General features: G+C 44.0%; 4 protein-coding genes across 4 annotated transcripts; 2 read left to right on the top strand and 2 right to left on the bottom strand.

The window, feature by feature from the left end:
- Positions 1–264: 264 nt before the first annotated feature.
- ash2l (ash2 like, histone lysine methyltransferase complex subunit) lies at positions 265–8,564 on the top strand (the record flags this gene model as incomplete). The annotated part of the gene is made up of 17 exons (XM_080530216.1): positions 265–323; positions 838–904; positions 1,209–1,354; positions 1,599–1,687; positions 1,843–1,937; positions 2,377–2,472; positions 2,607–2,702; positions 2,828–2,903; positions 3,114–3,131; positions 4,073–4,172; positions 4,271–4,488; positions 4,674–4,841; positions 5,067–5,260; positions 5,371–5,463; positions 5,755–5,853; positions 5,998–6,057; positions 6,199–8,564. The coding sequence occupies 17 exons, from the start codon at positions 265–267 to the stop codon at positions 6,304–6,306; spliced, it is 1,782 nt and encodes a 593-aa protein (XP_080386342.1). The 3' UTR covers positions 6,307–8,564.
- Positions 8,565–8,936: 372 nt separating this feature from the next.
- grk5 (G protein-coupled receptor kinase 5) lies at positions 8,937–18,509 on the bottom strand (the record flags this gene model as incomplete). The annotated part of the gene is made up of 15 exons (XM_080529528.1): positions 8,937–9,014; positions 9,866–10,012; positions 10,146–10,283; positions 10,581–10,718; positions 10,861–11,069; positions 11,173–11,262; positions 12,104–12,141; positions 12,296–12,486; positions 12,645–12,785; positions 13,047–13,110; positions 13,575–13,667; positions 13,794–13,855; positions 14,668–14,780; positions 14,976–15,068; positions 18,458–18,509. 15 exons carry the CDS (start codon positions 18,507–18,509, stop codon positions 8,937–8,939), a joined length of 1,647 nt encoding a protein of 548 aa, XP_080385654.1.
- Positions 18,510–20,161: 1,652 nt separating this feature from the next.
- Positions 20,162–21,223, bottom strand: LOC308156791 (U6 snRNA-associated Sm-like protein LSm1; the record flags this gene model as incomplete). Its single annotated transcript, XM_080530228.1, has 4 exons — positions 20,162–20,332; positions 20,527–20,642; positions 20,751–20,819; positions 21,178–21,223. The coding sequence occupies 4 exons, from the start codon at positions 21,221–21,223 to the stop codon at positions 20,162–20,164; spliced, it is 402 nt and encodes a 133-aa protein (XP_080386354.1).
- A 1,491-nt stretch (positions 21,224–22,714) lies between these two features.
- On the top strand, positions 22,715–24,333 carry dusp26 (dual specificity phosphatase 26; the record flags this gene model as incomplete). The annotated part of the gene is made up of 3 exons (XM_080530223.1): positions 22,715–22,893; positions 23,006–23,217; positions 24,128–24,333. 3 exons carry the CDS (start codon positions 22,715–22,717, stop codon positions 24,331–24,333), a joined length of 597 nt encoding a protein of 198 aa, XP_080386349.1.
- Positions 24,334–25,145: the final 812 nt, after the last annotated feature.

Genomic DNA, 25,145 nt, shown 5'->3' on the forward strand with positions numbered 1-25,145 from the left:
ACCTGTACTGTAGCAATGACAAATAAAATAAAAAATAAAGTCTAAAGTCTAAGTCATAGCAAAGCACCCGAACTAATAGCAATAGAAGTTTCAACCAATATGAAAAGGTGAGGGACACCACTTCCACTGATCTACGCTCAGTTGTCAACACCCTGAATCTATATAAAGCCCCAAGACGCAAAAATACAAACTGACCACAAGTCAGCGTTGGGCGTTCCAGCCCTGTCCCAAACCTCTCGCGGTACTATTTCACTGGTTTGAAACATGGCGTCGGAGGGAGAGGCGGGCAGTGCATCTGTTGTTGAACCAGACACTGGAGAGGGGTGAGTCTCCGTTAGAAGCGTTATTGTTGTGATTTGCTATCATATAGATATTCTTGTAGATAGCTAGATACATAATCAGCCATAAGCGATACAATTATAGTACATGCAGCGCTCAACAAACTAGCTAGCTAGCTAGTACTGGTGATGCAAAGGCTAGCTAGCTAACTGGCTAACTGCTTTGCTTTATATAGCAGGCTAATCTAATGCAGTAGTACATTTTTAGCCAGCCTACCTGTTAACTTGAAAAGAAGGATAATCCAAGTAGTTACCTCATCTCCTATATCTGATTCTGGTTCAGTATTGCTGCCAACTTACTTCTGAGTGACTGGCTGAATCAATGAATGGCAGATAGCATTAGCTAGCCTAATTTAGCTTGTTGTTGTAGTACTGTCCTCTTTGCACCAGTAGAATATGTATATATTAGTAGTGCAGGGTTAGTTAACATGGAAGTCAGCGTTAGGTAGGCAATGTCATAATGATAACCAGTCAGTTAACTTCGTGTGTTTACTTTCAGTGATGCTTCATTTGGTGACCTGACAGCTAACATGGAGACTGAGTCCTCGAATGGCAAAGAGGCGATGGTATTACATATAACATTATATCTTTGGACATTTTTACAAATACATTTTTTTAAATGTTTTTTTAATGGCATTAACTCCCCTTCCCACTGCATAGGAATACCTGATATCATGCACATTTTATTTGAACATTGGAGGTCTTGAATTTGCGACGGCTATACTACTGTCTACTTCTGTAAAATTCGTCACTACAGCTTTTCTGAATTATCTTACAGAGAGAGTAACAGCAACACTTATTGTCTACACAAGTCTATAAAATAATAATTGGGGGAAACACTGAGCTAACGTGTTGTCCCTGCCTCCCCAGGACACAGGGGGTGAGGGATCAGAGGCGGCCGATGCCCAGACTGGGTCAGGTGACGAGGAGAGTGGGAGGCAGCTGGGAGAGGTGGAGCTGCAGTGTGCCCTTTGTATGAAGTGGTTCACTGCAGACACCTTCAGCATTGACACTGCGTAAGTCTATCTGAGGAAGGTTGTATGGCTTGGTAACGGTATTAGATCTGTCATTTCATTCTAAGTTGTTGCCTCTTATCAAGTAGCTTCCACCAAGACACTCAAATGCCTCTTTTGAAGAAAAATTGTGTTATATGATTGTGAGGAGTGTGTCTGATGTAGGTTTGCTTTCTGTAGACCACCAAGCCTTCGATATGGCCTTTCAGTGTTTGGTCAGTCTTTCTCTCTCACTTTTCTTTTACAGAACTTGCCTTCCTTTCATGACCAACTATGTGTTCCACTGCAATGTGTGCCATCACAGCGGCAACACCTACTTCCTCAGGAAACAAGCTAGTAAGTGTTGGGATTCAGCCGAAGCGCAGCCGGGCCTTACTAATCTATATAATGATCATAATATACATTTAGATTTGGTTCTTTCAACTATCCACTTCCATTTTGTATCATCTTTTTTAATCAAGGACGTGTTATTGATTATGTGTGTTTCCCAGACCTGAAGGAGATGTGCCTCACAGGTCTGGCTAACCTAACATGGCGGTCCAGGACCCAAGAGGAGCACCCAAAGACCATGTTTTCCAAAGACAAGGTGGGCATTCTCAATAAGCTGAACATTAAACACACACAACATACTGTACTATGTGATATGACCTGGCAATACGACACTTGATATCCTGAAGGCCAATCTTTAAACATGCCATTTGATGATGATGATGATGATGATGATGGATTGTATTTATAAAGCACTTTACATTCCAAGAATCTCAAAGTGCTACAGTCAATAAAAGAAATAAAAACAGCACAACACAATAAAGATCACTAAAAACATCAAAAGCAGAAAGGTTAAAAATACACTGTGGCATAAAACTAAAGAAAGAAAAATAAATACAGATATTTAGTTCTGTTTAGCTTATCTCCATCTGGTCTTGTTGCAGTGCATGCTGCACAGTGAATGACCAGTCTTATTAGGGCATCATGTCATGACTGCTTTGATAAATGGATTGCTGTGCCATGTTTTTGTTTTGCAGGATATCATACCTTTCATTGATAAGTACTGGGAGTGCATGACCACCCGTCAGAGACCAGGGAAACTAACCTGGCCCAACAACATAGTGAAGACTATGGTAATCTAGCACACATTATCTAGCCATTACAAGATCATTTGCTTGAGTCAAATAGTTCAAGTACATGTTCAATGTTTTGAAAAAAAGGTGAGTGCAAATACTGAGGAGTAGACGCCCCTTTGTGTGTTTTTCAGAGTAAAGAACGGGATGTGTTTCTGGTGAAGGAGCACCCTGACCCAGGCAGTAAGGACCCAGAGGAAGACTATCCAAAGTTTGGCCTGCTGGACCAGGTATACACACAATGCAAGAATTACACTTGTACATTTGTGCGAAGTGAATGTACGTTCTGCCCATTCTAATACTGTTACTGCCTGATATGGTCTGCTGTGATGCTGACATTTGGCTATGCTGACAGGATCTGGGGAACATTGGACCATCCTACGACAACCAGAAACAGACCACCTCGGCCCCCACCCCTGGAGGGCTCAATGGTACACACCGAATGTCAACACACAGCCTGATTGAAAGTGATGACTGACATTTAGTTGAAAGTAAAACTCAATGAGGGAGGGCCCCTTTAACAGGGAGTAGTAATGTATTATGTAATGTGAGTTAAATATACTCTAAAACTAAAACATTGTGTCTACATAAATTATTGTTACTGATGTTGGCAATCTTAAATGCTATGCATTATATTCCAGGTGGATCTACCTTCTCAGGTGAATATGTGGTGTTTTCACTGCTGTGTGTTTTGTGCAATCATGACGAAATTGCCTGTATGCACAGATCTAATCAGCTTTATTTCTCAATCCCACCCTTAATTATAAGTGGGAAAACAGAAAACTGTCCTTAGATCATTGTCTATAGGCAACTTCATCTTGCTCCAATTGTCACTCCCCAGCCCCCCCTGCTCTCTGCATATGTTTGGTGCCCTGAAGCTTTTGTCCTTTTTGATTTAGCTATTGATTGGTGGACTGATTGAATGATGCCATATCTTCTGGCTTGCTGCTCCTCGGTTCTTATTTCCCAACCTGAGAACCGCGTCTCAAATGACATTCTCTTCCTCTTACAGTGCACTTCTTGTAGGGAATAGGGTGCCATTTTGGATTTGCACTATGGGCTTTCATCAAATACTCGTAGTGTAGTGGCCTTCTTCCATCCTTCTTCACCTAAAGATGACCTCTACCCTTAGATGCTTCTCATAGGTTTCTACGGATCGGATGGGTATTAGGCTAAGCAATTTTGTGAAATTCCTAGTCATTGCTTACCCAAATGAATGAACTTTTACCATATTTCTTCAAACCATCAGATCCTTTCACTTCTATCAGAAGTTTCAAGGGAGAGGGGCTAATGTCTCGGTCGAGAGGTTGATTGGGACTGGGCCATGATAAAGAAGGACAGGAGGAGGCTGTTGGTGTTGGGACGACGCTGCTGTGTGAACTAATCCCTGCCTCTATGTGCCTGCTTCCCCCCTCCCCCCCCACCACACACACACACCAATCTCCTAATAAACCTGCTTTCAATGGCTGATACCTGAATGCTGAGGCCCAAGTTCAGAATATGTGCCATGTGGAGTGCACATACGCAATGTTAATCTTCGAAGTCTGTATGCGTGTGTGGGTTCAGTAGTGTAATCCAAACCTGTGTGTGTTGTGTGAAGGTGGCCTGGCCCCAGGCCCCGGGAAGGGCAGAGGAGCCAAACGCAAGCAGCAGCAGCAACAGGAGGGCGCAACAGCTGGAGCAGCCAAGAGAACACGCAGGTAGAAAACAAACACACACACATAGTACCTAAACATTGGTCTTCAATGGTTCGTGTTGATGATTCACGCTAACATCTCTCCCTTTCCACCTCCTGTAGCGACCCTCTGTTTTCAGCCCAGCGCCTGCCCCCCCATGGTTATCCCCTGGAGCACCCCTTCAATAAGGATGGCTACCGCTACATCCTGGCAGAGCCAGACCCCCACGCCCCAGACCCAGAGAAGCTGGAGCTGGACTGCTGGGCTGGCAAACCCATCCCCGGGGACCTGTACAGAGCCTGTCTGTATGAGAGGGTTCTGCTGGCGCTGCACGATCGAGGTAACCGTCACCTCACTGCAGTGCTCACCAGCTCTGGTCCTGTTGAGCTACAGTGTGTGCAGCCTCTTCTTCCAGCCCTGCTTGAAGACTAGGGGAGAAGTCTATTTTAGGTTAGGGCTGTCTCACTATGTTGGATGCCGTTACAAAGTGCGTGTCTGTGTTTGTCTCTCTCTTTCTCTCTCCAGCCCCCCAGCTGAAGATCTCTGACGACCGCCTGACTGTGACAGGGGAGAAGGGCTACTCTATGGTCCGAGCGTCTCACGGCGTACGGAAGGGCTCCTGGTACTTTGAGGTGTCCATTGACGAGATGCCCCCTGACACTGCAGCCAGACTGGGCTGGTCTCAACCACTAGGTACAGTAACACACACACACACACACACACACACCGGCAGGTTGCTGGTTCAATCCCCACCTCAGGAGGTAGCTGCATGTGCCCTTGAGCAAGGCACTCCAGGGGCACCGACTATGGCTGAACCTGTGCCTAGAGCAAAAAATTGAAAATTCCAACGATTGACTAACAAGTTTATTGCATGGCCATGCAATAAACAATTATTATGTATTTTTGTGTGTGTTCCAGGTAACCTGCAGGCCCCTTTAGGCTATGACAAGTTCAGCTACTCATGGCGCAGTAAGAAGGGTACCCGGTTCCACCAGTCCATAGGGAAGCACTTTTCCTCAGGCTACGGCCAGGGAGACACTCTGGGCTTCTTCATCGAACTGCCTGATGGCACAGAGACCGCCAAGGCCCTGCCTGATACATACAAGGACAAGGTAAAGACTAGTGGCAAACAGCTAGTGGAAACACAATGATTGGATATTCACACTCTGTTTCAATACTGAGACTTGAACTTTTCTGGGTGTGTGTGGTTGTTTTCTCTCAGGCACTCATTAAGTTCAAGAGTTACCTTTACTTTGAGGAGAAGGACTACTTAGACAAAGCAGAGAAGAGCCTGAAGACCATCACCCCGAGCAAGGTGAGTCTCCTTTCTGACCACACAGGTTAATGCTGTCAAATCTATTGTGGCTTCCTCTCCCCTTGTCGTCTTCATCAGCACCGATCTAGATAAACAGGATAGGTGAAAACAATGTGGAATTTGCTTTCACCCCCAGTTTCTTTTTATTTTTCAAATCAGTGCAGATGATGATGATGATGAGAAGAAGAGGATAGTATAAAGACTCCTGTGCTGTAAGAGAGGCCGGAAGACCAATGTTTGACAGGAGATAATGACTGCTTTTGTTGACTCTTCTGTCTTACCCTCCTCCAGATGTTGTTCTATAAGAACGGGGTGAACCAGGGACAGGCCTATGAAAACCTGTTTGAGGGGCTGTACTTCCCCGCCATCTCCCTCTACAGAGGCTGCACAGTCAGTATTGTGTGTGTGTGTGTGTGTGTGTGTATGTGTGTATGTGTGTGTGTGTGTGTGAGACAAATACCTGTATTTACTACTGTTGGGAAATAAATGTAGTCGAACCTGTTTTTAAATGATTATCCCATCTGTTTCTCTTAGGTGTCTGTTAATTTTGGACCACATTTCAAACACCCTCCTAAGGACATCAAGTACCAGCCGGTGAGTCCACACACACAGACACTCAATATGTATCGAAATGTGACCAATCATCAGGTGAAGAATGATCAGTCTCTTTCAATGTGTCACTCTACAGATGTTTCCTGACTGGTACCTAATGAAATACATGTGTTTGTCCCACAGATGAGTGACATGGGCTGGGGGGCGGTTATCGAGCACACACTAGCAGACATGCTGTACCATGTGGAGACAGATGTGGATGGGAGACGCAGCCCCCCCTGGGAGGGATAACCACACACACACACACACACACACACACTCTCTCTACACCAGAGCTCAACACAAGACGCCCAAACAAAAAAACATTGGTCCCCGGGATCTCTTCAGCCGACCGGTCTCTTTGTGGATTCCAGAAATAACATTGTCTGCTTCTACTGTCATTGGTTACTTTAATAAAAAACCCACCGTTAAATGGGTTGACCAGTGTTTCCTCCAGGATTTTTCACATTAGTGGCGGAGCGGTCCTCTTTCGTGCGCACACGCGCATAAAACGCGCACTGGCGCTCAAAACAAAGACGTAAGGTGATCAAATACCAATATATCCTACAGCTGCAGCGGAACATGCGGAACGTGCATTACACACACACACACACACAGAGATCAATACGAAGTAGGCCTAGGCCAGTGGTGTAGTCTAGGTGACACGCAGGACTACGCCGTATACCCACTAGGAAAGCCAAGGATTTCCATACACCCACTTAACAATGTGTGAGGATACGTAACGGCGTTTTGTGACGGAACTTTCACTTTCATTCATAAAATTCACCCCGTCTGTGTTACAAAGCACTTGACTTCTGGACCATTGGGACTGACTATAGCGTCATATACCATCAACGTGGGGGAGATGCGACATGAAATATGCCAAAATGCAGCACTATCATGCACAGATCAACCTTATAACATGTAATGTTAGATATATATAACGTTAGACAGGGAGCGCAGATGTATTTTTATGAACGATATGAGGCTGGGAGGGAAAAATCACAGTATACCCACTAGAAAAAACTAGACTACACCACTGAAGTAGGCCTACGTGAGAGTACACGCACAAAACCGGCTAACGTTACTCATTAACTGTTTACACAAGTAAAATCACAGTGTGACAGTCAGATGGAGCATTCGGTAAACAACAACAACAATGTAATGCATCAGCTGAGTTAAAGAAAACAATCTCTTACCTTTGATGACACCGACATGAGCCCTGCTTACCCGTACCTCCGTCGTTCTGTTCGTGGTGATTTTAGAGGCAATAGATTATTTTTGCCCCGCGCATATTGCTATGAATAGTTCGAAGCTAGGTGCTTGCACGTTAGGTGCGAGAATGCTGGGTTAACCCATTAGCGGGAACATTATTTGTTTCACAAAATAGGCTGATTTAATTGACCATGAACATCAGAGACATACATTACGAATGTTCATTTAAAATACTCTATACTGAGCACTGGTATAAGAACATGAACCAGAGAACAGCAGTAAATGCAATAACCCACAGTCGTCGCTGATGATGTTGCATTTTCGATTAGGATACGGGATTAAAGGCACCGGCGACGGGCTAAGAGAGAGAGAGGGAAGGGATTTCCTGAAATCCAAATGTCCCGCTAAATTGGGACCAATCACAAAACTGTTTTGAAAGTGCGTCGCCGCGCGCCTGTTGAGAAATTCAGTCTTGATTGCTGTGCGAACACAAACGACGAGGTTAATTGCAACATTGTAACATATTGTAACTAACTACCCCTAAATCGTAACGAAATGTTGGTCTGGAAGCGGCCTAAATCTAGCTTCAATCTGCTTTTTTTCTGTTCTCCGGTCATAATAACTCGCTGCCTTTCTGCGCAGCCTGAATCACAGTGGACTGTCTGAATCAATTAGTGGCGGAGGAAATTCGTTCGTGGCGGCCCGCCACCAATAAATGCATATAGAGGAAACACGTTGACACTTGTGTGGGTAATATTTGGTTCTGAATATTTGCTCATAAACAGAAGCCTGACTATAAAGACGGTTGTTTAAAGGCACCTCCAAATTCCTGTTCAGTAAAATCACGTTTGTAGGGATAGCAAGCACAATATAACAAATCAATATTTAGTTTTTATCTCAAATTAGTGCCATAAAAGTAAGAATATGATTCCCTTTGATGTAGAACTTGAAAGTCAAGTTCTTTTTTTGCGTCCACTCTTATTCTGTTATGTAATGTTTGTCAAACAGATCCAGTTGTGAGTTGACATTCTTCAAGTATGAACAGGCTATTGTGTTTTTGTGTTCTGTTATGAAAAGTAGAAACATTCAATTAATTAGGTGCAGGACAGAATAACATATCAAAGAACAAAGGAATGTCTGCAACTCTGGTATGCTCCCATGGTGATTTAATTCAGATGTACAGTGTTCTATTATGGTCATTACTTACTAGTTCTCATAGATGTGAATTATTTGTGTTTTACCAACGGGTTCAGTTTTTTATTTACCTTTGTTTTATATTCATGCTGGTTTTAATAAAGTAAAAATTTGACAAAAAAACGTTTGTGTTCATTATTGACGGACTTTATTTTTCGTTATAAAAACAAAGCTACAAAGAAGATTTCCTTGTGGACTGATGCAACAAAATATATCAGCAACACCTTTTTCAAGAGTGGGAGAAACACAGTTAAATGGTGGGAAATGTCAATGAAAGTAAGTTGTCTCCTTCACTTTTGCAGTAAGAGACTGGGTACATGAAGGAGAAAGATATAGAGATAAAAACATGAGTACAGATTCCTATGGTCTTTGGCTGTGTTAATGTATGGAGCTCTGGTACAGTACAGTCGGCTGGCTGGTGTAATGGGTCAGGCTCTGGGATGACTGGCTGCTGTAGGGTAGTGTATCCACCTCTAGAGGGTGGAGCTGAGCAGGCCTGCTGAGCCAATGTATTTCTCACTGCTCAAAGGGTCACTCGACTCTTCTGGATGCTGCAACAAGAGTAGTAATCTGTTATTTAAATGTCACCAAGACATCAAGTTTTCACAGAGGTTGACATATGAAGTGGAAATAGAAGTACAGCCCTGGTGGTGGGAGAGGCTGATGTTCAGTTTAGCAGCTAAATGTTGTACTTAAAAAATAAAATAAAAAAAACATCAATAGATAGACCTTCACTATACAGACCTACAGTATGTCTTGGGTATGTTGAACTTGGCATAATTTACATCGTAGTACAGTGTGTGGTGTGATGGGTGTGTGTGTGTGTGTGTGCGCGTCTTCGTTTGAAGTACTTAAGCTCAGGCTTTGGTCTTCCATTGTTTATCACTCTCTGTTTTGATTGAAAGTCCAATTTTGAGACATTTCTAAGGTTAGATATAACGCTTTCCATTTTTGCAGCGCTGGAAGTTTTTGGTAGAGAGCTAGCTAACATGGAACGAGTGTCAATTACGTGGGCTCAATAGAGAGTATTGGGTACTGTACTGCCCCTCAGTGAAGCAGACAGGAAGCTGCCGCCCCTCTGCTGCTTTTTCATTGCAGTTTGTAACAGGCACGCGTTTATTGCCCGCACTCCATTCAGTTTCTGAGGAGAGGGTGATACAAAACTCGTCGCTGCACTTCTTGCCCCTCCCTGTATTTGCAGCGGAGCTGCACACATTTGGTTGACTATAAAAAATGATGGGATCATAGAAATGACATTTATAACATAAATCAGTGGGAAAATTGTAATATTAATTTTATTTCATAATTTTATTTTTTTACTTTTCATAACAGCTATTTTCATTGGACTATATTATTGGTCAGGCTCTGCCTCCCCTGACCGCACGTCCCTCGTGTGTCTCACATGTGTCGTGTTTCTGCGGAAGATGCGGTCCAGCAAGCTGCGCTTGGGACTCTGGAGGGGGGGGCCCCGGTCCCAGTCCAGGTCTGGGGGTAGGGACATCTGTGAGCCAAACACATTCAGCTTCTCGAAGCACCCTGTCTCCAATATCTACAGAGCACAGACAGACAGGCAGACAGAGAGAGAGAAAGGAGGGGGGCACAAAAAGAGAGACAGATTCTCATCCTTTGTCTAGATTCCAGTGGAACTGACTTTGAATAATTGAATGAGAGAAGTCCTTTACCTCGTTCTGCCAGGTTATAGGCACACTGCCCGTGTTAAACTTGGTGTAGAAGTTGTCATCTGTTTGGTCCAGGCTGATTCCCTTCACAGTGGAGAACTCATCAATGTCATGGACATCATGGCAATATACTGCTCTGGGCTATAGAAGAGGCAAAGAGAGTGAGAGAGGAGAAGGAAGGGAGGTGGGAAAAGGAGAGGGAGGTGAAAACAAGAACTGAGACGTGGTCAAGGAGGGGAACCACAGGAGACTATGGTACAAGTTTTAGCATTTAGAAGTTCAAAGGTTCACTACCCAAATGGTCATCTCAAATGGGTATTCCTAATTGCTCTGTGACTAATATTTGCATCAATACTAACTCAGTATGAGCCTTGAAAGGTTTCAGGTTACAGTTGGGTTTAGGCGTTTAGGGGTTAGAGATGAGGAGTTAGAATTTACATCAGGCTTAAATGAGGGTTCAATAACCCCGGCCTCCAGCCTTCTGAAGTTGATGGTTTTGAAGAAGGGATGAGACTTAATCCCTTCCACCCCAGAGCCCTGACACCCCAGCCTCTGCCTTGGGTCTTTGGCCAACAGCTATCGAGAGAGAGAGAGACAAGAGATAACATTGATAAATCAACTTCCAGGCAGAAATGAAAAGCAGTAGGCAGTGGACTTTGAGGCCTGTAGTTGAATCCCCGTGCTTAAGAGGAGAGTGAATGAACCCCTGGAGCCTCACCTGGCGACAGAGGTCTTTCTCCTCGCTTGTAAACATCTTCCCGTACTCCTCCTCCTCATTCTGTACCCTTCTATCCATCTCAGATCTGACGACCCGCTCCCCATGTTCCCGGAATGGGGGCCGTCCAGCGGTCATCTCGTACACCAGACAGCCCAGGCCCCACCAATCAGCACTCATCCCGTAATACTCATGGTCAATCACCTCTGGAGCTGAGGGCAAGCAGGAGTGTTTTGAAAACAAAGTAAAGTGTCTGCACACTTCATGCAGTTTAGAAACAATAGCACCAAATGATATTGATAGTGGGACACATACCCATGTAGCCAACTGTGCCCACCCTGCCTTGCACCAGATCCCCCTTAGGCAGTTTCACCGCCAGACCCAGGTCAGAGATACGGATGTGCCCTGGAGAGGACCAGGAGTACAAATGGATCAGGGGAGAATTATTGTACACACTCGCACTCACACTCGCGCACACACACACACACACACACACACACACACACACACACACACACACACACTCGCACACACACTCGCACACACACACACACACACACATCAAAGCAAAAAGCAAAGCAATCTTCAAGCATGTGGGCTTTGTCTTACTTGCTGATAGTAGCATTCAATCATGAACAGCTTTTCTCACTGTTCTGGGCAATTAGATAATTACCCACAACAGTGACAAAATGACACTAGACATGGTAGGAGTGGTAACTGGCATTGACAAGTATGTGAGAAGATAATTACTAATCCCTGTAGTATGCTTGGAATTTTTTCCATGGTGTTCCAAGCTTTCAAACACACTGCCAAGGGTAAATGGATGATTAAGAGTTTCTTAAAATAGTATGAACTTCCTTGAAAGGTGAGATAGGCCTTATCATGTTGATATTATCATCCACATCCTGCTTAGTAAGGACAATAAGCTGCATTGCTGGATTTTGAAGATGAAGCAGATTGATCTAGCTATGGTAGGCATGTTTGTGTGTGGTATACCTATTTATACACACAGTCAGAGCCCATGAGCGGAGGCCACTGACCACTAGGGGCCCCCCACCCCACCCCCCGAGTGCTTGGGAGGTATAGCAAATGTGTTGGTTGTTACTCCGAAACTTTGAGGTGAATTAAGTGTGAGGTGAGGGGCCCCAAAATCATTCAGAGCTTAGGGCCCCATAATAGGTTAAGCCGGCTCTGCACACAGTAGCAAATACTGGTGGTGAATACTGGTTCCAAAAAGTCCACCTACCATTGTCATCCAAAAGAATGTTCTCCGGTTTCAGATCTCTGAAACATGAAACACAAGACTGAAATCCATAGAATGCATTATCATCAGTATGACAATATTGTGTTACAAGCACCTCCATGACAGTGTTGAGCCATAGTCAGAGCTGAAGGCTGACACACTAGCGAAAGTTGGCCTGTAGACCACAGAACTGACCTGTAGACGATGTCACTCTGGTGTAGGTGGTGTAGACCACAGCAGACCTCTGCAGTGTAGAACTGGACTCTGTCCCTGTCTAGGCCTGGAGTACCCACATTGTAGATGTGGAACTTCAGGTCTCCTCCATTCATTATACTCAACACCAGACACAGAGCTTGCTTGGACTCATAGGCATACGCCAGACTGACCTACATGCGGAGAGAGTGAGTGTTAGTGTATGTGTGTGTGAGAGAGAGAGAGAGAGAGAGAGAGAGAGAGAGAGAGAGAATCAAGTGTGTGATGAATTGTACCACAAATCTGCACAATAGAGAGAGAGAGAGAGAATCAAGTGTGTGATGAATTGTACCACAAATCTGCTGTTGATCTTTTCTAGTATCTGTTTCTCATTGAGGGCCATGGACTCTCCTTTCCTCTTCTTCACATGGGTCTTATCCAGCTTCTTACAAGCATACATCTTCCCTGTCGCACGCACCTGGCATGCCCACACCTCAGGAGAGGAAGGGAGGGTGAGAGGAGAGCAGGAGAGAGAGAGAGAGAGAGAGAGAGAGAGAGAGAGAGAGAGAGAGAGAGAGAGAGAGAGAGAGAGAGAGAGAGAAAGAGAGAGAGAGAGACAGAGAGAGAGATTATTTAATTTGGGGGACTGTTTAGTTAGGCCTAAATAATGCTTACATAACATTCTAAAGTCATTTGTCTGTTGTCTGACATTTATTCAATATGATTGTTTGTTGTGAAAACAGCCATACTGTACCTCTCCAAACCCTCCTTTCCCCAGCAGCCTGTACTGTCTGAATGTGCGCTTAGTAATAGGTTGTCTGGCGGGAGAGAGAGAGAGAGAGTTTACATTTGTATCTCAATATGTTTGATTTACCCAATCTAGGGGTCTAAGGGTATAGAATATGAAAATAGAACGCTGAAGAATAGATTAATATTAATTTGGTGCGTTTCACTGACCATTTATAGGCAACTATGGGCGTTAAAATGGTGGGACAAATGGTGTGACTTCATCAGGACGTCTGCCAGGCTTATTCAATTGCTAATAGTAGTACATTGAAACCGACTGTGACGCCCCACCACTAGGGTGGGACAAATGGTGTGACTTCATCAGGACGTCTGCTAGGCTTATTCAATTGCTAATAGTAGTACATTGAAATCGACTGTGACGCCCCGCTACAAGGGTCTATGGGCGGGCGGCGGGGATGTTGATTTAGTTTTGGTTAAAGATGTCACTCTTGTGAGTAAGGTGATTCACAATAAAACACACATCCACACAACTGACCTCTCTACCATCTTCCACTGCAGGAAACGGTCAAAGTACATGCTCTTCTGATACTGAAGGAATGGAGTTCCGCTTAGAAACACATGTAGGGCCCTGGGACATTAAACACAGAGAGAGGAGTAAGCACAGTCACAGACACAGACAGAGACACACACACACATACACACACACACACACACACACAGTCACACACACACACACACACACAGTAAGACTTACTCTCTGCAGTCAGTGAAGACTGAATCCTTACAGGGGTGGACCTTCAGACTCTCCCTGCACCTCTGTCCATGGCTCGTTAACACCTTTACACACTTAGGGGACTGACCACACACACACACACACACACACACACACACACACACACACACACACACACACACACACATGAGCATGAAAATGGATGCATGCAGGCACACTCACTCACAAATTAACACAAATAGACAAGCACACCATATAAAAACACAGTGACAATAATAAATGATAATGCACAAAAAAACACATCACACTTCACAAAGACATGGACATTATCCCAGGATTGGTGTGGTAGGAAGGTGATTGAGAAACATGTGCCAGAAGAAAGAAAAAAACTGAATTAAATGAGGCACATCTCATTTGAGGATTCTTCCTCTAGCTACCTGACACAACCAGTTCCGGGAATCTGTGTGTGTGTGTGGGCATTACCTGTCCACTGAGGAAGCTCTCAATGATTCTGATGCCGGAACCCCTCCTCTCTTCATCTGATCTCACCTTATAGTCATCCTGAGGGGGACAATTACACACACACACACACACACACACACACACACACACACACACACACACAGTAAATCTCATCTCAGAAAATAACACTTTGATTTGAATTTAATTTCCTTATCATCATTTTTGTTGAGTAAGTTCACAATAATGTTAGTTTAACCATGAGTATTGAGCTAATAATAATGACATACTAAATAATAAAGAGGAGATCACTATAGTACACAGTTGCACATTTACAGTTGCATTTTTTCAGGGTTAATTCCACTTCAGTCTTTCTCCCTCTAAGGACCATACCAAGTCCTTCAGAGTGAAATAAGCCCTGTGTAGTGGAGTTTACCATTGCATCCAGCAGGGGGAAGCAGTGCTGCAGGTCATGTTTTCCCTCGCAGAAGAGGCGGAACATCTCTCTGCCGATAGGCTGCATGACACACAGGCTAGTGTAGTCACGCTCTGTAGCAGAAACACAAATACATTCCGCAACAAAATAACACACAACTCACACACAATGACAGCCTCGCTGGTGTAGTCCTTATAGAGAAAAACACATATCACATTAGATATTATTCTCTCTCTCTCTCTCTCTCTGCCCTCACACAATGATACATGTTCTAACTGACACACACACACACACACACACACACTGACCGATGCTGTTAGCCAGCTCCATACACATTGAGACATGAGGGAAGCGCAGCATCTCTCTCCAATTCTGACTCCTTCCTTTCCCGTTCCCATTCCCTGTCACTGCAGAGAAATGGGACACAGAGACAAGAGAGAAAGGGGTGTGAGAAGTTTAATACTGTAATAAGAGGTCAGTACATGCTAATTACCTGGAATACTTTTTGATCTGCACTCTCCACATAAGCCTGGAGAAGCATACATAGTATCTGCAAATACAGCTGTATACACACACAGCTCCCTGTCTGTGTTAAACAATGTTATTGTTATTGGGGTGGAATCCTAACTCGATTCTCTCGTTGACACTCTCGTTGACGTCAATGAAAACCTGTTGCTGGGTTCTTGCGTGTGTGTGTGTGTGTGTGTGTGTGTGTGTGTGTGGGTGGGTGTGTACCCAGGTGTGTATGCAGGTGTCTCTAGGTTTTCCAACCTATGGCATCCTCCACTTAAGTCTATAAATAGCTATAGGAACAGGAACAGAGCTTGTGGGGTGACATTGCAATCCATCATACTCTCAGACACATGTATGGCACACCTTAGACCTCACATAACATCTCTGTGCATCTGAAGGTTGCACTTCTGCATACCATAGTTGCAGTTACTCTACTTTCATCATCTGCAATACAAACTCTATGTGTGTGTGTGTGTGTGTGTGTGTGTGTGTGTGTGTGTGCATGAGTGAGTGAGTGACAGAGAAATCTGCACAGTGCTATATATAGCTTCTGTCTCTGCTGATGATGATGTTGCTGACAGACAGAACCCAGAAAGAAGTCCAACCTGTTTGTGACCTCACCCAGACCTCTCACTCACACACACGCGCACTCGTTGGCAAACACACACGCGCGCTCCGCTCACACTTCCGCACACACACACTACCTTCAGCCGCAGACCTATCACATTGCTACCGGTGACCCAGGTGTGATGATGCCACCTGTAAAAGAGACCTGCTTTTATGTGGGATGTCACTTCCTCAACTGGAGAGGAGGTTAGGGTGTGTGTGTCTCACTCCAGAGAACATACTTGTTGAACACGTGTGGAAATCTATTCATCATAATCCAGATGATGAAAGGAGAGTGTGATTATCGGGCTGAGTAACAACCTTGCAGACACACACACACACACACACACACACACACACACACACACACACACACAGTCATCATCGGCAATCACTTTCTACTAGAGTAGTAGAGAGTAGTAGTAGAGAGGGTCTTCAGGTGGCTGTAGAAGCCAATCCTTGATCCACAGATTGTATTGCAATGGGGGCATTTGTGGATGGTTGTCATGGTAGTGGTAGTTAGAGGGGCCGTTTGGGTGGTGGATCTCTCCTTTCTTTGTTGCCTCTTTTCTTCTGCGGCACAGTGGAGGTCGTTTTCTGGCTGTGCTGTGCCAACATAGACCATGCTGCTCCACAGAGTTCTGTTGAGAGCCACCTCCTCCCAGTTGTTGAGATTGAAGCTGCACTTTCTCAGGTGGGCTTTGATGTTGTCCGTGTACCGTATCTTCTGTCCCCCTTGGGTGCATTGCCCTTCCATTAGTTGGCCGTAAAGCATTTGCTTGGGAAGAGGAGTATCCTGCATGCGTATGACATGGCCCACCCATCGCAGCTGGTGCCTGGTAATGGTTGTGGCAATGCTGGGTGTAAGGGGTGCGGGGTGTAAGCTTCCTTCAAGACACTGACATTAGTTCTCCTATCTTCCCAGCTGATCCTATGGATCTTGGAGTGGTAACGTTCCAGGGCTTTTAGGTGTCTGCTGTAGGTGGTCCAGCTGTCAGCCCCATAAAGCAGGGTAGGTAGAACTACCGCTTGATAGACTAGGGGCCAGTTTCACAGACAAGGCTTAAGCCTAATCCTGGACTAAAAAGCATCTTCAATGGAGATTTTACATTGAAAGTGTGATTTAGTCCAGGACTAGGCTTAAGCCTTGTCTGTGAAACCGGCCCTAGGAGTTTTGTCTTGGTCTGGATGTCCCGATTTTCTAAAACTCTCTTCCTCAGCCTAGCAAAAGCCTCACTGGCACACCCAATACGGTGGTGAATCTCGTCATCAATGACAGCTCTTACACACACATACACACAAACACACAAAATCTTTGGGGGGGGGGGGGGTGTGCTGTTGGATTTACCATCAGAACAGTATCAATACGATGCAGCATACAGTATGGATGTTGTAACAGTTTGATGTCAATAAGTGAGAAGATTCACCTATAAAATCTAAAGCCATACTGTATAGTCCCACAGGGGCTCTGTCAAAACACACAGGGCCTCTATAAATAGACCAAACCATTGTGAGAAATCAGTTCTTCATAGACTTCATAGAATGTTTATTACATCCTTGTTCTAGAGAAAATGATGAAAGAGTGTGAACCTGTTCCTGGACATCTTCCTTGCCATCTTTGCTTCTTTAAAGAAACCTGTTCCACGTCTTTACATTTACATTAGTTACTACATATAAGACCTGTGTTGTTAAGGAAGCAGTACAGTGAAAATTGCCAGGAGGCAAAATCATTTCTCATGAGTCCTTTCCTCATTCCGCCACCATGCACACAAAGGTTCACTCAAAAGAAAGTGCATTCCTCCAGACTCCATCCCCTCACACAGGAGAGGCCATCCCCTCACACAGGAGAGGCCATCCCCTCACACAGGAGAGGCCATCCCCTCACACAGGAGAGGCCATCCCCTCACACAGGAGAATCCATCCCCTCACACAGGAGAATCCATCCCCTCACACAGGAGAATCCATCCCCTCACACAGGAGAGGCCATCCCCTCACACAGGAGAGGCCATCCCCTCACACAGGAGAGGCCATCCCCTCACACAGGAGAATCCATCCCCTCACACAGGAGAATCCATCCCCTCACACAGGAGAATCCATCCCCTCACACAGGAGAGGCCATCCCCTCACACAGGAGAGGCCATCCCCTCACACAGGAGAGGCCATCCCCTCACACAGGAGAGGCCATCCCCTCACACAGGAGAATCCATCCCCTCACACAGGAGAATCCATCCCCTCACACAGGAGAGGCCATGTCCTGCTGATGCAAACCTGTAGGTTGTGCAGGGTTACGGTGTCTGAACTTACTAACGTGACACTTGAATCAAACTTGAATCAAATCTGTTTACCGTGGTCTAATGAGGCCACAACTTGTAGAACACTAGAGCATGATCAATGATTAATTGAATTGCACATAATTATTAATTATTGCACATATCAATAAAAACTACTAGGACTTCTGTGCAGCATTCAGCCACTTAAATGGTTCCTCAAGCCTCCTCAGCATTATAGCCTTAGACGACCCTCCTTATACAATATCCATTGCTACGTAAGCTCTAGGCAATGGTGTAATACATTCCTTACCTTTAAACAGAATGGCTCAGTAGAAATAAGTAAACAAGCGAATAAAAATAACAATCACATCTTCTTTTTCTTTTACAAAAACATGTCTTACCTCCCCTGGCCCTGATAAGTGCACTATTCGCCACCATGCTCTCGATCTCCATAGACGCAGAGTGATGCGGACCATAGAAGTAATCGTCCCAAAAAATTAAAAATAATAATAATTCGTTCGAAATTATAGGTTGTTTTAGCTTTCAAGCTGCTTTGCGCTCATGGGCTACCGCATATCTGTTAAATGACCGTATTCCACACATAAATGAGCGCAATATCAAACAAATTCATAAACACCGAACAAAGTAATGGCATAACAGCATCTTAATTCGCTTTTAAAATCCGAAAAACCTAAGTAACTTCAAACGCTAAATTAGTCAAAAATTGCGCTCGCGCAGTCAAAGGCAATGCGCACGATTGCAGGTGAGTCAATCGCTGTCAATTACGAGTTTTGGCTTTGAATACAGTTCCTGATGTCATGCGAAACTTGAAAAGGACCGCCTCTTTAGTCTTTTTCATTCAAGTCTTTCCTGTGGCACAGGCTACAATTACCTCAACAATAAGGCTACTGAAATCATAACAACAAAGTTACAGACATGTAGGCTCCAGACCGATAGGGTATAGCCTACGCTACCAACTATCGGTGTCTATTGAGGAGCATTTCACGGTCTATTCATGACTTTTATCAGGCTATAATTGTTTAGCATGTGAGTACAGTATAATTGATTAGTCTAACAGCGCCACCAGGAGGATAAAGACATGTAGCGCTCGAACACACTTTTATTTCCCACGCCTCTCAGAGATAAATGCCGCCTTTCATTCAGCTCTATAGTCGTGTTTGGCCGTCAAAAAGACTACTCCAGCACTATACACTACTTAACTCTAAGAACCACTGAACAAAAGACATAATATTTCAAAAAATAAATAAAAGTGTTTAATACAACAAAGGCATTTTCAGTGATGTACAACTAAATAAATCTCAATCTATACATGGGTGGCAAATTATAATAAGTTAACTCCAGTTTCACAGAAAGGTTACCCCCAAATACTATACATTGTTCCACTTTCATGATACTCTTTAAAACATAATAAAACTGTGATTGTGAACAAAAGTGCTTTGTTTTTCAATTAGTTAGTTGGATTCTGGAATCTGCTTGTATGTTTAAAGGCAGTGAGCAAACCTATGGCAACACTACAAAACAAATGAAAAAAAATCAGACTTTTCATAGCTCACTTTATATAATTCCTACATACATGTCTGTCATTATCGAAGAGAATAAGAAGCTGGTCCTGATGGTATGGACAGCCACCTCTCCTTGGGTGCATCTCACAATAGTCAAAACTGGCTACCCCTCCATTCATCTGCATTGAGGTAAAAGCACTGTAGAGAGGTAAAAGCAACTTCCCAGTCAATATCCACCATATTTCCTTCCCCTATCTGTGTTTAGATCAGTCCAAATGGAGGAGTTTAGAAGTGGAGGCCACTATTACTATACTTCCTGCTCCCATCTAGAGTAAGTTTCCCCAAAGCTTTAAGATCATCTTTACCCTGTCCTTGAACTTTATCCTACAATGGATTTAAGATCTATTAAGTCTCCAGGCAACTCACTCCAGAGGGGACCAGGAAGAGGCTGCCCCTGACCACTGATTGAAGATCATTTCACCACTCTACGGATAGGGTAGGATTGGTGGAAGGGTAATCAGACCCTAGATATGCGGTTAAGGGCAACTTCAATCTTGAGGATCGAGATGGCCAGGCCTGTGATCAGTATTCTTCCATGATGTCAGCGCGTGGCATGGCCAGTCCCCTCTCCTTCAGGGCCAGATGTTTGGCTCTCTCTGCCTCCTGCTTCGCCTGCTGCTGGAGTCTCTGCTCCTCCAGGATCTCTTCTATACACACCTGCTGCAGGGATGTGTCACTCTCCTTCTCCAAGTCCTACACAGAAAACAGACACTCTGAAGTCAAATAGTCTGTGACCATCACCATATGTTACTAGGCAGAGCCTATTGAGCTTGGATGTTGTTGCTTCGTTTAATAAGGAGCCTGTGAGCCCTATCTGAACAATAAGCTGGGGGGAAATATTGTGTGACCGAATCATTAAGTTTTGAGATGCACCAGAGCTCACTTACTATCTCTCCTAATAGGACAACATTCTCCCCTCTGACGATGAAGATTCCTCTTGGGATGTCTCCATACTTCTTACCTACATGGATCCGCTCTACAGTCTGGTGTAGCACCAGGTTAGCTAAAAACGACAAGAGTATGGAGGATTTCTTACTTTTAGTTTTAATTGTAACGTAATGTAGAGCAATGCAATGCCATTGTATGCAAAGCAAGAGTACTAGTACTATACCAAACTGGTCAATGCTTCTTAGAAACCCAATCAAAGTCCTTCCATCTCGAAGCAGGACGAGATGTTTTTCTGTAAATGGAAAAGGTGCTATTAAAACTTGAGAAAGCATTTGTTGGGGTATCAAAGGATATCATGTTTGTTTTATGTGGGCATTTGTCAATGCAGATTTCACAATGGTCAGGCACTGACAGTGTGCAGGTATGGTATCCACACACTCACCTGAAAGGTGTAACCAATGTGTATAGGCTACACATCAGGTTGCATATTAGAAGAAGAGTCATTATCTTTGCACGTCTGGACTAAATATTTGAAGGCATTGTGCACTAATATCAAATATATCCAGAAACATTGTCGACCATGCAACCAGCAAACAGGCAGCCAGGAGTGCGTGGATACCTGCGGAGTTAAAACCTAGGTGGCGACTTACTATCAATGTCCTCGATGAGGCTGGCTGTTCCTGGCATATAATTCATTTTGTTCAACTTATCTTTCTTTTACAAATGTAGATTCTATCAGTGTTTTTCAAGTCATTGGATTCTCGTGCATTGACACTATTGAAACACTTCCTGGTTATGTGAATACACGCGGTAGGTTCTCTGCTGCTATTGGACAAACCAGACGCCACTCACATTTTATAGTCTGCAAGGGAATTAAATAATATTTTCTTTTTACGCATAAAATACAAACAACAGCGCTGATAATGTTTACTTTAAGTGAATCCCACTTTTTTATCTTGGAGGTGCAATTTATCCAGCCTGGATTTCTTTACAGACATAACGACAAACACCACACTTCTTGTATCTAATAATGATAATCTGATAATACAATTAACAACAATAACAACCACCAACAACTACAACAACAACAACAACAACAACAATACGGATGCGTATTATAACGTTATGTAAAACGTTGTTAATAAATTCAGTATTTCAGACAAAGAGTTCAGACATATAATAGCCTTTTATTTTTATGAACCATGGTCAATAATATTATGCCATTACATGTATCTTTCATCTAAGAGCAGTAGCCAAGGCTATCTTTTGTTGAATAGTCGCGTAGTCCATTTTACATACGAAACTGATCATTTTATTTCAGAAATTAGGAATATAATTATGACAAACCATCGAAGTACCTCCTTTTATAGGCCACATAATCCAAAAATACATAATAATCCATAGAAATAGCTTTGTTTAGACTATCTTCTAGTTGTTATGGTTATAAGGGCTAGACCCGAGGGCTATTATGGCTATTAGACACCTGTTTGTGGTTTTAGCGCTACCTGTTGGGTGCGGGTTGACATCCCCAGATGTAATGGCCGCTGCTATGGGCGCTCTGTAGTAACCTTTTGAGCGGTGGAGGAGAGGAGAGGGGAGACGCACCGTCGGGAGGGCTGAGGAGGGAAAAGGAACATTCAGAGATAAAAGGTAGGCTGATGATGTCGTGTTTTGTGATGCTGTTTTCTGTTTTTGGTTCACGGTTTTATTTTGGATGGAACGCCGTTGATATGCTATAATATCGTTGATAGTGTTTTGCATCAATCATTCGAGATCAAAACTAGGTTCAGAGAAATGCATATTTTGAACAAAAATGTTGATCATTTTGATGAGAAATATTTTAATAGGCCTAGTAGAATGAAATGCTATTTCACCGAAGTAAAATGCACCAAGCACAATGTAGGCTAGGCGATTCACGCTATGTGATTATCTGATTTGACTAATTTAGGCATATGGCAGTGTTGTAAACACAACAAAAATGTTCTCATGATTATTAAAATTCAGATTAGCCGTGATTCCCAGACTGATCAAGATAGCCTATTAACACAATCTATTGTTACATTCGCGCATACATGTGTCGGTAATTTAAAATGTCTGTAGCCAAAGGGATAGTGGCTAATTATAGCCTGATAACATGTTACTCTTGTTTCCTCCAGACGCAGCGTGTCCTGCGCAGACGCGGTCCAGATGGCGTTCAAGTCCCGTTTCTCCAGGTCCCGGAGCAGCTCAAGATCTCCCAACCGGAAAGATTCAGAGAGAGGTTCGCCGGTGCTGACAGTGTCCGAGCTGGAAAGGCTCCTCTATACCGGGAAAACGGCGTGTAACCATGCCGATGAAGTGTGGCCGAGACTCTACATCGGTGACCAGTCAGTAACTAATGCTTTTTTTTATGCCTATCAATCAGCATGCTCTCCAAAGAATTGTTTGAGTGGTTGTCCATGGATGACTGATTGGTTGATCTCTCAAATCCTTCTGCAGAGATATAGCGTCAGATCGGCGCGAACTGGCCAAACTGGGCATCAGCCACATATTGAACTGTGCTCAGAGTAAGTGGCGGGGTGGGGCAGAGTACTACGATGGCATGAACATCACCTACCAGGGCATCGAGGCCCATGACTCCCCCACCTTCGACATGAGTGTCAACTTTTACCCTGCAGCAGAGTTTATACACAAGGCGCTGAGCAGCGGAGGTGAGTGTGTGTGTGTGTGTGTGTGTGTGTGTGTGTGTGTGTGTGTATGTGTGTGTGTGTGTGTGTGTGTGTGTGTGTGTGTGTGTGTGTGTGTGTGTGTGACGCTGGCCGTGTTGTCCTTGACGCACGTTAACGTATGGTTAAAACTTACAGTCACATGAAACTGTTACGGTGGTTATTTTGTGCATCCGCGATTCTCATTTTCTGTTAAAACAGCACGACAGAATCGTGACCAAGTTATCACAGAGTTTACCATGAAATGTATTTTGGAGACAGATATGACGTAATGTAAGCTAAGCTGGTCATGTGACCACCGTTCGGTCATGTCCATGACTGTTAGAAATAATCATGGGGAATACATCTATGTCTTATGTTTGACCCGTCATCTATTCTCCAGTGTTTTATTTTCTTATTCTATAATTCCATTTACAGGTCAGGGGAGGCTGAGGGAGGTAGAATCAGGAATGGTCAAACACGTGTTTCCCTTACATGCATTACAATGAGCATGTCTTCTGGGTGCAGGTGCATGTGTTTCCATGTGGATTCCTGTGACCCTGCTAAGTATCATGTCTTAGTCAACTAATCCTCCAATCAAACCTTTAAAAGAACTGCTGGATAGATACATTTTATTTGACTGATTTATTCTCTATTAGGAAATGATAGTTCCTTTGGCAGTGGTAGCCCAGGTGCTGTCCATGGTGCTGAACACCTGTCCATTTATAAGTAGCCGTGTGGTTGCTGTCCAGTGCTGAACCTCAGCTTTTCATCTATCTCTCTCTCTCTCTCTCTCACCCCCCCCCCCCCCCCTCTCTCTCTCTCTCTCTCTCTTTCTCTCTCTCTCTCTCTCTCTCTCTCTCTCTCTCACTACCTCTCTCTACCTCTCCCTCTCACTCTCTTCTATGTTTTGTAGGTAAGGTGCTGGTGCACTGTGCTGTGGGAGTTAGCCGTTCAGCCACTCTGGTGTTGGCCTATCTGATGATCAGACAGAACCTGACCCTGGTGGAGGCTATAAAGACGGTGAAGGACCACCGCGGTGTCATTCCCAACCGAGGCTTCCTTCGCCAGCTCAACGGCCTGGACGGTATCCTCAGAGACAGCCGGAAGGCTGTGCCATAGTAGTGCCCTGCTTACACCCAAAGCACACCACACATGGTTGTGCACCTGCTTAACCATGGAGAGCATAATAGAAAACCACCTTTGCCATGTGCTTTGCTATGGGCCAAACTCCTGATATGAGCATCCAGTAAGGTTACAACACTGTATACTTTACAGCTACTGACATGACAATACTGAGGGTTCTATTCAATCAAAAAAGCAACCCAGGACTTTCTGGGAAAAGGCCATTTATCTCTATGTCCATTCTCAGAGTGCATGACGAATGTTGTTGTTTTTTCTTTTCTTACCCCACGAAGCTGGTTGCTGTTTTGATTGAGTTGGGATCTTGTTACTTACAGTTGTGTTTAGCTTTGATGGTAAGATAGGCCACTGTTTTCTTAACAACATATGTTTCTAAGCCTGGGTCTTGACTAACTGTCCCATTTACTCTTTATGGTTAGTGTAACACCTTGTTGTGTTGGTTCTCAGTCAGATGTCCATGATGCCTTACTAAGAGTTACTTCAGCCTATACAGTTGTCAAATGGCATCATTCTCACACTATATTCAGTTCAAGGCAGGGGTAAAATGCTTCAGTCCTCCTGGCTTCTCCTTGTTACAGCTCTTCACTGATCCATGGATGTCTGTGAGTGCCTAGGGAGTGCACACACATGGTAATTCAGGTCTAAATTAGCATCACAATCTCTTTAGCAACATGTATCTGATGTATGCCTGTATAATGCGAAACAAATGCTGAAACTGTTACAATGCAGTGTTTACGGGAATTCCCTCAATCATTTCAACCTAAGATAGTTTGAAAATATTCTCAGTATGT

This window comes from Nansenia antarctica, assembly GCF_963989245.1.
Source record: "Nansenia antarctica genome assembly, chromosome: 4".
NCBI classification, from domain to species: domain Eukaryota; kingdom Metazoa; phylum Chordata; class Actinopteri; order Argentiniformes; family Microstomatidae; genus Nansenia; species Nansenia antarctica.